The sequence below is a fragment of the Desmodus rotundus genome, chromosome 8 (assembly GCF_022682495.2).
Source record: "Desmodus rotundus isolate HL8 chromosome 8, HLdesRot8A.1, whole genome shotgun sequence".
Taxonomy (NCBI): domain Eukaryota; kingdom Metazoa; phylum Chordata; class Mammalia; order Chiroptera; family Phyllostomidae; genus Desmodus; species Desmodus rotundus.
This window is the reverse complement of record NC_071394.1, coordinates 14,116,467-14,128,417: the sequence shown is the minus strand read 5'-3', so window position 1 is coordinate 14,128,417 and position 11,951 is coordinate 14,116,467. Positions and strand designations below refer to the sequence as shown.

The 11,951-nt window shown below is 39.3% G+C and overlaps 1 protein-coding gene across 1 annotated transcript in view; it reads left to right on the top strand.

Moving 5' to 3' along the window:
* Positions 1-1,469: 1,469 nt before the first annotated feature.
* COLEC10 (collectin subfamily member 10) overlaps positions 1,470-11,951 on the top strand; it is a 34,430-nt gene continuing 23,948 nt past the window's right edge. The window contains exon 1 of the mRNA XM_024572511.4: positions 1,470-1,953. Within this exon, the coding sequence (XP_024428279.2) occupies positions 1,806-1,953 (148 nt within the window). The 5' untranslated portion in view covers positions 1,470-1,805. The remainder of the gene's footprint in view (positions 1,954-11,951) is intronic.

Below are 11,951 nucleotides of genomic sequence, written 5' to 3'. Positions count from 1 at the left end.
AAGTTCAAAAGCCCCTAATCCAGGGAAGATGAGGCTGTCAGCTCCATTTCAGGGGCCTGAGAACACCGAAGTCCCAGCTCCATAGTCAGGCAGAGAGCAAATCTTTCCTTCTTCCGCCTCTTTGTTCTACTCAGGCCTTCAGAAGATTGGAGGAGGCCCACCCACACTGGAGAGGCCACTGTGCTTTACTTGGTGCACCAATTCAAACGCTAATCTCATCTGGAAACACCTTCACAGACATGCTCAGAAATAATGTTTAGCTAAACAAATACCTGGCACCTTGTGATTCAGTCAGGTTGACATAAAATTAGCCATGACAGTGGCCTTAAGTCAATTACATAACTTTGATGAGCCTTGGGTACTTGGTCTGGAAATTGGGGGGATGGCTGTCTGTTTCACAGTGCTAGCACCTTCAGAAGAAGCAAGGCCCTGCCAACACTTCTAGACTCCAGGGTGTGAGATGATAAGTCATTGTTTAAGCCACTCAGTGTGTGGTCCTTTGTTACAGAAGCCCTAGGAAACAAATACACCTGCATTTCTTAGATGGAGCATTATGTGTGTTAGGGATAATTCTTTACTAGGACTTACCATGACCTGTAAGGTCCTACACTTGGGAAAGTAAGTCCAAAACCTCTCTGGCCCAACTCCTTGTTAGCATGCCTCTTCAAGAATTGAGAAGGTAAGGCATCTCCCTGCTATATGTAATTATGGTTCTAGTTTTTCAATATCTTATATGTTTCAGCTATTTATACAGGTCATGTGTGGATGGAATAGATAAGGATGCAGATGGATGGATGGATGGATGGATGGATGGATGGATGGATGGATGGAGAGAGAAAAATCTCTACTTCTATCATATATATACATATATATGTGTATATATACATATATATCTCCTATATCTGTAGCTATCTTATCTATATATACCATGCTTTTTAATAAGCATAATACCACAAGCTTTTTTTCCCATTTTACCAAAAACTTGCTACAAACATTATTTCAATAACTGGTCATATCATACTCTCCTATGTTTGTACATACTAAGATTTTCCTATCATTACTGTATTTTTAGGCAATCAATGCTCCTTCCTCTTTTTGTCATATCTTTTCAAATAAGGCTTTTTCCACAATTCAGAATTTTTTTTTTAACGTGGTGTACCAGAAGGACAATTACTAGGCCAAAGGCTATAAACATTTTTAATGTTCTTGGTACTTATTGCCAAATTGTCTGGCAGTAAAACTGGTGTCCTTTCCTTTGGGGTTAAATCCCAAGAAAATGATCTGTAGCAAGAGAAGGAAATAAGGTCATGGAGAGCAATGGGAGTTTTGCTTTTTTACTGCCACAAACAAGTAATGAATATTTCCTCATGAAAAACTCAAAGCCAAGCATACCGCTTATATAACATGGAGGCCATTCAAGAAATTGCTGGCTTAATCTTTCTGGAACCCCAACACTGAAATGCAACATAGGGTATTAAATTGTCAGCTCATTTACTGAACAGAAGGCATCTCTGTCGTCTCTGTTCGCTGGAATGTTTCCACTGACCTGCACACTTGATTGTTAAGTTCAGAGATCATTTTCAATAAACTGTTGTCACTTGAAAATAAACAGCCTGGACAATGTATGGTCCATTTGGAATACTGGGAAAATAAACAAGCTGGGATGCGTCTTCTCATCTTTGCAGGCCTGTTTGGAGTGTGTGCTCCAGAGACGTGACTTTCTTCCCCAGAGCAGAAATTTTGATCGCGAGTACAGCTGTTTGTTTGGCACTTCTGGGCGACCCTTCTCCCGAAGAAGCACAGCGATGGGTGGCTTCGGAGTCTCACTTCAAACACACGAGCTCATTCTCCTGCTGCTCTTCCTTCTGCGGATTCAGAGTCTGGGTCTGGACACCGAGAACCATCCTCCCTCTGAAGTCTGTGCCACACACACGATTTCTCCCGGGCCCAAAGGTGAGGAAAGAAAGGCACAATTTTCATCTCTCATCAGTAAGCTCTCTCCTGTCATCTCTCAACCCCTTGTTAGCTCTCAGTGACTTTCTCTGCTCCCCTCCATAGTTCCTCCCACTTTGCTTCTGTTTTGGAAAATCAATGGCTTATCACTTATTTTTAAATCGCCTTTGATGTGACCTGAGGGAACTTTAGGAGGGGATGGAAGCCCGGAGAAGGGATGCGATGGAAGAGATCCAGGGCAGGGGGAAATCTCCTCTTCCACACTGCTCTAGAGAAAGACACCCAAACAAAACATTAGTCTTCAGGAATCCTTTCCTTTCAGGGGTGTCCTACCCACGGCCCATGAGCCGCATGCAGCCAACATTGGCTATGAATGCAGCCCAACACAGCATCATAAATTTCCTTAAAACATTATGAGATTTTTGTTTGTTTGTTTTCATCAGTGTTTGTGTATTTCATGTGTGGCCCAAGCCAGCTCTTATTCTTCCAGTGTGGCCCAGAAACACTGAAAGGTTGGACACCCCTGCAAGTTTAAAGCCTCATGGGCTGTTTTTATTCCAACTCCTTTCCCATACTGATCCTGCTAAAGCTACTAGACAAAGCTCAGATAAGTAAATATTAAACCTCCTGTAGATTTCATGCATGGCTGGGCTGCTGGGTGCCAATGCAGAAGAAAAGTTTTGTTAAGGACTGGAGGTAGTATATGGATGCACATTTCTTTATTTGAAAGGGAAGTCTTTGTGCCAAGTGCCTTTAGCTGAAGGCTAATAGAACACTGCAAAAATTTTTCAAGTGGAGCCAAGGTCTAAATGTGCTTCAAGCAACTGGCTGATAAAAAATGCTGCTGTTTTCCTGGTTTCGGCTCTGACCCCTTTGTTCTGAAAGCGGTCACTGCAGTCCAAATTGGTGCTCCCTCATTAGTAATTCATGCTGTGGCTCTCCAGGCTATGGGGTGGAAGAATTACAGCTGCTTCAAATTTTAAGTAGAAAAGGGGTCTTTCAAAAAAAAAAAACCCTAGAAATATATCACCTTATGCTTGTCAGTTATTTAAATGTTTATTGCTTAAAGTGCATTTTTCTTAATCAGTGAATTAATTTCTTCATAAGATTGCAATTCAAGCTTTAACCTTTGATACCACAAAATAAATGCAGGCAGAACCATGAGACCTTGGGGTTTCCTAATAATTTCTTGGGTGAATAAATGAATAATGTGAGGGCAAATGTTTAGAAAAGAAAGTTTTCAGGAGAAATAAAGTGTTTACTTAAAACCATTACTGGATTCTCCATAAAGTATAGGAAGCTTTGTATTATTTCTAGGGTATTACAGAGAATGCTGAAAATTAAAATTTTCCCCATTCCCACAAATAGGAGAGTCCATTTGAAAATAGCACTGTTAAACAATTTTTCTTGTGGAAAAACTGTAATTTTCAAACTGGAAGAATAATGGACAATGCATTGTTAAAATAATGTCCAAAATATAATGTTCAACAATTCTAATCCATTCCAATTCAGTGACGATATCCCAAATGCCTCCTAAATGCCAAGTGCTGTTGTAGGCACAAGATATGCGTTAAATAATATACAGGGTCCTACAGGAGTAACACCTGCTTGAGTGTGGTTGGTAGGGTAATAATATGGGTGTAATAATTTATAGTTTGAATTTGCACATTTCACCTACAATGTCATAGGGTGTGTTTGAATGTGATATTGTTGTGTTATGGAATGACATGCTTATGATTTTGTAATGAAAGATTATAATTTAAAAGGGGCGTTATTTGTGCCGGGCCCTATATATAAGTGGCGTGAACAATGGAGACAAAAATGATTTAGGAGGGAAAACAAAGGGCATTGGGTATGCATTAGATGCCAGGAGGGTGTCCACCATGAGTCTTCCTGCCCTCGTTTCTTTGCTTAACAAAAAACCTTTTCCCTTCCTGCTGGAAACCCTATTAAGACTCCAAACAATGGAAACGTCTTTAACTCTCTTCCTGAGCCTGGGTAGACATCATGAGATGCTTACAAGCCAGAAAGGTGACGGAGTGAAGGAGTGCTCCTGGGGAAGAAAGGCTGGGGAGTTCTCGAGAACCCTGGGTTCCTGAACTAAGTCTGTTATGAATCTCCTGTGATTGCTTCCTCTTCCCCCAGAGCCTGGGGACTGGGCACGCAGTGGATTCTAAGTTCCTTTCTCACTAAAGAGATGCCATGGCTCTGGAATGTACTGACTCCCTGCTAACTCCCAAGCAGCCTGTGAGATGGGAAAGGTTTCCAGCTAAGGACGATTCTGTCCTAGAATTTATGTCTGCATTTCCAGCTGGGGATTAGATGGCAAACTCCTGGGGGAGGGCCCAGTTGGCTCGTTCTGTTTTTCTTTACAAATTGCCCTGGGGTGCAACATAAGCACATTCACCACGGCCCTGCCTCTGCCCCGGGCACGGTGCTCAGTGTGCGTACAATGAAAAACAAGATACCGTGTGTCGTCTCTCAAGATATAAGCTGCTCTCAACCCTCCCTAATTCCTTCGTTAGTGTGGTGGCAGCCCCTTCCCACTCCTGAACAAGGCAGATTTGTTTATTTAGCTTCACAAAATGAGAAAAACAAAAAGACAAAGCCTGATGGCCAAGTAAATATTTTAAAAAGCTGTTACTTCTGTTCAATATTTTTCCCCCAAAGATGATGCTGGTCTATGCTTTTCTCCATGGCTGATTATCACAATATCATATTTACTAGCACTTTGCTTGGAAACTTCTAGATACTCTGAGAAATAGACAATACAAAGAGTTTTCCTTAGATTCATCTTGGAGACTGGGAACTAAATAAATTATTTAGAGTTGCAGGTGCAAAACCAGTTATTCTAAGCTATCATATAATATGTTGTCCGATGCATAGACAACGTATTTCATTGAATTGTTTCCCAAGCATGACTTAGTAGAAAGACATTAGATTAAATCTGTTTGATCTTCAGAATGTTATTACATCTATTTATGCATCAGTGGTTTTTGTATTATTTATTTTTTTGTAAAATGGGACTTAATCACAGACCTGTTTTGGAAATAATATAAGGTAATCAGTTTAAATTTTAGGCTGTGTCGACATCACAATAAGTACTTAAATTCTATTTATCTTTCCTTCCTCTCCCTATCTAGGTCTGTTGGGTAAAAATTTCAACAATAAGCATTATTCCAGTTATCAAAACTTCTTTGTATAAAGCTATCTTCATTTTTTTCTTTCTTTGCCTTAAATTTGTTATTTTATTGTGCTTAGTAGGAAAACATTTTTTTCCTTTACCTTTAGGAAATTGTTTCTTTAAACAATTTATGTGAAATTCTGACCTCTAGTGGTTTTACTCAAAAACAACAATAACAAGAAATTTTAACAAGATGTGTTAAAAAGAATTTTAAAACCAATAAGAAGGTGAGATCATATGATATTTGTCCCTCACCACCTGGCTTATTTCACTTAGCATAATGCTCTCCAGTTCCATCCATGCTGTTGCAAAGGGTATAAGCTCCTTCTTTCTCTCTGCTGCGTAGAATTCCACTGTGTAAATGTACCATAGTTTTTGGATCCACTCATTTGCTGATGGGCACTTAGGTTGCTTCCAGTACTTGGCTATTGTAAATTGTGCTGCTATGAACATTGGGGTGCATAGGTTCTTTCGGATTGGTGTTTCAGGGTCCTTAGTGTATAAGCCCAGCAGCGGAATTGCTAGGTCAAAGGGCAGTTCCATTTTTAGTTTCTGAGCAATTCCATACTATTTTCCACAATGGCCTCACCAGTAATTGAATAATAATAAAAAATTTTAAAACGAATAAATAAATAAAACCAATAAGAAACGTTGAGATGATGCTGAACAATTTCTAATGACCTTTGAAATACACTATCTTGTTTAGTTTTCACAACTGCCCTACCTATTAGAAATCACTTTAAACTTAAAGATAAGGAAACAGTATTAATGAGGCCAAGTGGAGTGCTCAAGGTCTTTAAGTAGATACAGCACAGTCATGCAACTTGAACTTTACCCCTAGCCTTCTGGCCCTGGGTCCAGTGTCATTCCATGACATCCACTGGTTTCTGTGAGAACCAAGTTTCAAAACACTGCCCATTGACCCTTTTTTGATAAGAAATGGATAAGGCAGCACCTAAGAACATGGAGTTCATGTAACCCTCCAGCCCAACATTGTACTAGGTACCCAACATGCTAAAAGTGATGACGTGCCTCCTCTGATAATTAACTCCACAATTATATCAGTTTATTTGCAAATTCATGATAGTTTACCCTCTTGCTTATTTTGGCTTTCGCTAGCTTCTTCGTTGAGGAGCTCTTCCTTTCAATGACATTTGTGTGGCCTTTGCAATCCATCTTGCTTCTCCCTACTTCTTCCAGGTCATTTCAAACCCCTTTCCCATTTACAGTTTGCTCTCAGCATTCTTGCTTTGTCTCTCATTTCTGACCCAGGAACTTTGCCCTTGATGTTCCCTCTGTCTGGCCTAATCTTACCACAGGTCTTCCAAAGGATAGATCGTCTTCATTCACTCAGGTTTTAGCTGAAATGCTATTGGCCTGGTGACGTGCTGCCTGACTACCTCTTCCCTCTCTGTCATAGTTCCCAAGACAGTTTAGTATTTTCAGGGACTTATTACTCAATGAAAATCTATTGTGTATTTATGTATTTATAGCCACTCCTAGAATGTAAGCTTCTGGAATGTAGGGACCCTGTCCACCTTGCCGAGTGTGTTTTCCTACTGCCTAGAAGAGTTGCTGACACATAGCAGGTGCTCAATAAATATTTTTGGTTAAATGAATGAACCCTAATTATCAAAGATCCCCCAACACTTTAGCCCCTGGCTCTGACCTATTCATATACTTCCTTGAACATGCTCTCCATGTATGCCTTTAAGCCGCATAAAGCACCAAACACTGTTCTTAACACATTGTCACCAAGTCTGTCAATATTAGCAAACCATACATTAGCAAAATCCATGGGAGAAGGAGAATATTTTTCCCTGGGTTTGTTGTTGTTGTTGTTCTGTTTCTTCCTTTAAGGAATATTTCCCTTAGGTACTGTCCGTGCCCCAGGCAGACAGTTCTATTGGCCTTGGGTTATTAACAATAGGTGTAGATGCCTCTCACTCTTGTAATGTGTGTTTATAAAATTCTTCTTCTGGAAACTTTCTCAGTTCTGTTAGAAATGATTTTATTTGGTCTCCCTTCATCTTTTCAGGATATTCCAACCCGTAACCAGTCTGTCTGTTTTTTTACACCACATATTTGATTTGGAATACCCTATCATTTTACAGAATTCTTTAAATTGTATTTTATAACTTCCTTGGCTCTTTTATAAAAGAGCTGTAAATATGTACAGTAAAAATCTGACACTCAGAGACTCAAGTGAAGTAGTATCTAAATAACTTCATTGTTTTCATATTATTTATCATGATTGTTCCTGATTTGAAAACTCTGGTAGCATCGTTTCAGGTCTCTTGTGGCCACTTGACAATACTTTTATCTGTTAAACAAATTATACAAGTAAGCATCTTTAGAATTTACAAAGGGTTTATCCATTATTTTGCTTTAGCTCCACAGACATATTATGGGAATTATTATCCCTGTTTAAAGAGAAAGAAACTACAGGGAGTCGCTCTTGCATGTGAGGTGACTGCACAGCTACAAGCAAGCATTCTGAGGATACACCCTCTTCTGTTTCTACCTCCCTAACCATGGAGGAATAACCCTAATCCAACTCAGCCAATGAGATGAGCTAAGGCATTTATTCAGGCACAATGAGCCATGTCTTAACAAGACAGGTTAGACGTACTGATAAAACCATATTCCTTGAAGAGGTGACTCTTACTGTTCTCTGCACTTGAAGAACTTCTGGATTCCGAGGGCCATTTGTTTGACCTCCCCCAGGGAGACGTGTATGTGCAAGACATTAAGAGTACTGGGTGCAGTCAGAAATAGTTTATGTGACGTTGTTTTGCCTGGCCTCAGGTGACAAATATCCAGAAAAAATTGATATTCATAGCCAAAAGTTGGTAAGGATGTCATCTTTCTCCATCAGACCACATGCTCAGGGACCAAATGACAGGATAACAAAAAGGACAAGGCCCGTAAGTCCAGTGAAAAGTTTGGAAATGGTGTGTGGTAGCCAGTGTGACAATATGCTTCAGACCAAAATGCAAGCCCCCAAAGAGACTGAAAGACTTTGATATACCTTAGAGGAGGGTCTTTGGAATGGATGATATCAAAATGGTTTATCAGTGCTACCCTAGCAGTTAAGGGCAAGGCTGGACAGTGCCACCAAGGATCACGGGGCAAAGCGCATACTAGACGCCAGACACAGGCCAGGTACACTGGAATGAAGCTCATACAGAGCATGGTAAGGTAAGAGATATGACCTGCTGTCCTAGATTGGAGCACACCTAAGGTGACGGTTTATTTTTCAAAGTAAAATGGACTCAAAATTTTGGTTAACTTTATATATGTATATAATCTTTTCATGATCAAGAAAGCCATGCTGTTATTATTCTAACGTGGCCCAACTACATGCAACTTCCTCTTGCTCCCTCTTTCTGATTCCATAATATTTTAAGTCTGAACAGATGAGTATATGCAAAACAAAAATTCCCAGCATTCGCTGCTGCCAAGGTATTCCTGTACCTGCCTATGGGGCTTTACTAGTGGGAAATGAATCTCCCCCAAATGCCTCTTATCACTGCCTGTTTTCCTGTATCTCTTCCTGCCTTACTTTTTGGAATCAGAAATATGGGCGTGGTGGGAGGTTAGGACACAGTATTCTGCAATGTCAAAAACCATCATTAAGGCAACAAAGTTATTGACTCAATCATCTGGTCATTGTAGACCGAATCTTAAAGCTGAGATTTAAGTCCCATCTGAGTCCCATGGAAGAGGAACTGTTATTCTACCTCCTTTTAAGTAAATAGAATTGATCTTTTAGTAGATCTTTTAGCACAGAATTAGATTCCCTATTCCAGCTCCAATGGCTTTAATGTAAACAGAAACTGAATACATCCTGTTTACCCAGTTTTCATTGTACCTTGGGTTTTCTTTTCTTCTTTTTCTTCTTCATCTCCTTCTTCTTCTTTGTTTTTCCTCCTCCTCGTTCTTCTTCTTCCTCCTCTTCCTCTTCCCTTTCTCATTCTCCTTTTCCTTCTTCTTTTCAGTTTTCATGGATGTTTTGTAGAAGTTGTGGGGTTGTATTGGATTTGACCAACCAAATGATAGTTTAAACCAAAGAAGCCAAATAAAGTTTTTGAGTAAAAGAATGAAATAATTAGATTGTTTTTCTGGCAGATAATCTCTTGGCAGAGTTGAAGATACACTGAAGGATGTGAGAAGCTCCTGGTAGGACATGAATTAAAAACAAGAGATGAATGAGGGCTGTTAAGATAGGGAGAAGGGGGGAGTATATTAGAGGGACATTTCAAAAGGAAAACTGTCTGGTTATAATGATTTCTAAATCTTGTTTGAGCTGCCTGTGGACATTCAACTAGAAAAATCCATAGACAGTTAGAAATAGGTACCACAAATATTTTTCAGGCATTTCTTCTCTACAAAAGCTAATCACACAACCGCTAGTCTTGACCCATAGTTTTTCTACTTTGTGACAGTCATCAGTCAGGATACTTCTCTTCCCATTGAGTTTTGGGATTACCATGGATTGGGATATTAGTCTACATAATAGCATAGTTATCACTTATATTTAATAACAATACTCCTCTTTTTTAAAAAATTGTTTTCACCCCACTCTGGACTAAAAGAAATTTTAGACAAAATATTGTATGCCACACATTTAGAGTGTCGTAAACATTTCAATGCCAGAAGCACAAATCTCTGGAAGCAAAACTAAACATCAGCCAGGAAGTTGCAGATCTATGCAGCCAGGGTATGGGCTAGAAGAGGCGTGGCTCCCCATTGGCTTCTTCTTTGTATCCCTTTAATTTTGATTGGCTAGAAATTTTAGGTAGCCTATTGGATGGCTCTGTCATAATGCAATATTTCTTGAGTGTGCACTGTGTGCCGGGCACCGTTCAGCTCTCCATCTGCACGGTCACACTTGCTCCTCTCCACAGTACCCTGGGGGAGATATTTCACTATTCTGAACTCTTAATGAAGAACCCCAGGCTTAAAGAATTTGAATAGGTTATTAAAGTCTCGCAGCCAGTGAGTGATGGAGCCAGGCCTTGAGCTCCGCGCTCAATCCCAGATCCCATTCTCCTAACCACTGCATTGTATTGCAGAAGCACGCCACTTACTCCTGGATGGATGGATTTTTCCTTGCATTTGTTTCTACTGACTTGGCTGTGAATGCCTCTTAATAATGAATGATATGTAAAGGCAGAAGAAAATCTGCCCAACAAAATTTAGTGTTGTATTTTTCATTAAGTACAATGTTAGTTGTTGGTTTTTTTCTCTTCCCTGTTACACAGACAGGCAGTGACTGCAAAAGACTTGCAGGCCCAAAGTAGTAATTCTTTTCAAACCAAATAAGCCTGAAGACAAAGAGCAGGTGCTTTGTAATTTAAGTAGGAAAGACTGTAGGATTCTTGAAACCTACACTTTTTTCCCCCTAGGTTGTACAAGGAGAAGTTATGGGTCCCTGGAATTGAATGGACACAAATGAGGAATTGGTTGACGTCATGGTCCTGCATATGAATGACCTGGCATGGGCCATAGTGAGCACCTAACAAATATAGCTGTTATCATTATTGTCAGTGATATTACTGTTAGAAAAATTAATCACAATATATCTCCTAACAGATTGTATTTTCTTGCATTTGTTTAGTACATTAATATTGAAGAAGCATTTTCATTTTATCTCCTTATTTGATGTTATCTTGTCATCTGAGGAGATGTATGTAAAAGCCTAGTCTTTTCAGCCCCACATCCACTGATATTTCCAAAGGCTCACCTTGTAGATACCGACAAAGCACGTGGCAATATCCCTTTTGTAACACCCACAATGCTGGTAAGGTCTTGTTTGGTGCTTCCTTCCTGCAAACTTTTAGGCTTAGATCATGTCTTATGGGATACAGTGCCATGTCCCTAGGACCCAGCCAGGACTTAATAGCTAGTAGAAACTCAATAAATATCTGTTCAAGGAATGAATGAGTGAGCAAACTGTGAGGTTTGGGACAGCTCCTGAGAATAATGTGCAGAATATCTGCCCTTATCACAAAGAACTTATACTCTAACTGGTTGTCATTAGCACAAAAAATTATATAACAATGCATTTTTAAATAATGCTTTAGAACAGCAATTAGGAAGCAGCAACAAGGACCCATATGGTGACTTACCAAGAAAATAATTCCATCAATGAATTCAGAGAATTTAGAATTTAATTTCAGACAAGACTCATGGGTAGTATTTATAAGGGGAAAGAAAGCCACAGTTCCCTTATATAGTTTATTTAATTGCAGGAGCATTTCATGCTTGTTATAACATATCATTTATAAATATGTACAAAATATATACAAAGACAAAGCTAAGGATCTCTCTTTTCACTGGACACCCTTCCTTTTCCAGGCACACTTCTTCCACATAATCATCATTAATAGCCTGTTATTAACATTTATTTCTATATATATTGTGCGTATTTATTCTTTGTTCTAAATGGGATCAGATGCATGCCATTCTGCGAGACGTTCTTTTACATCGTGTAACACAGAGCTCACTCTCCATCCAAAGATTTTTTTCTCTAACTCATGTCATTAACGTTAGTGCTGCATAATATCCCCCTTGCATTTTTATCAGTCCCATGATGGCAAACTTCAAGGTTGTTTATGGTTTTTATTTTTTGCCACTACAAACAAATATTCTTATTTATACATTTGCTCTTGCAATTATTCACATAAAACAGGTTCCCTAAGGTAAAATAGTGTGTGGATTTGCACTTTAATCATTATTGACAGATTATTTTCCGGAAATATTGTACCATTTACATTGCTAAAAACAATTGTAACAGCATGCTGAGCTA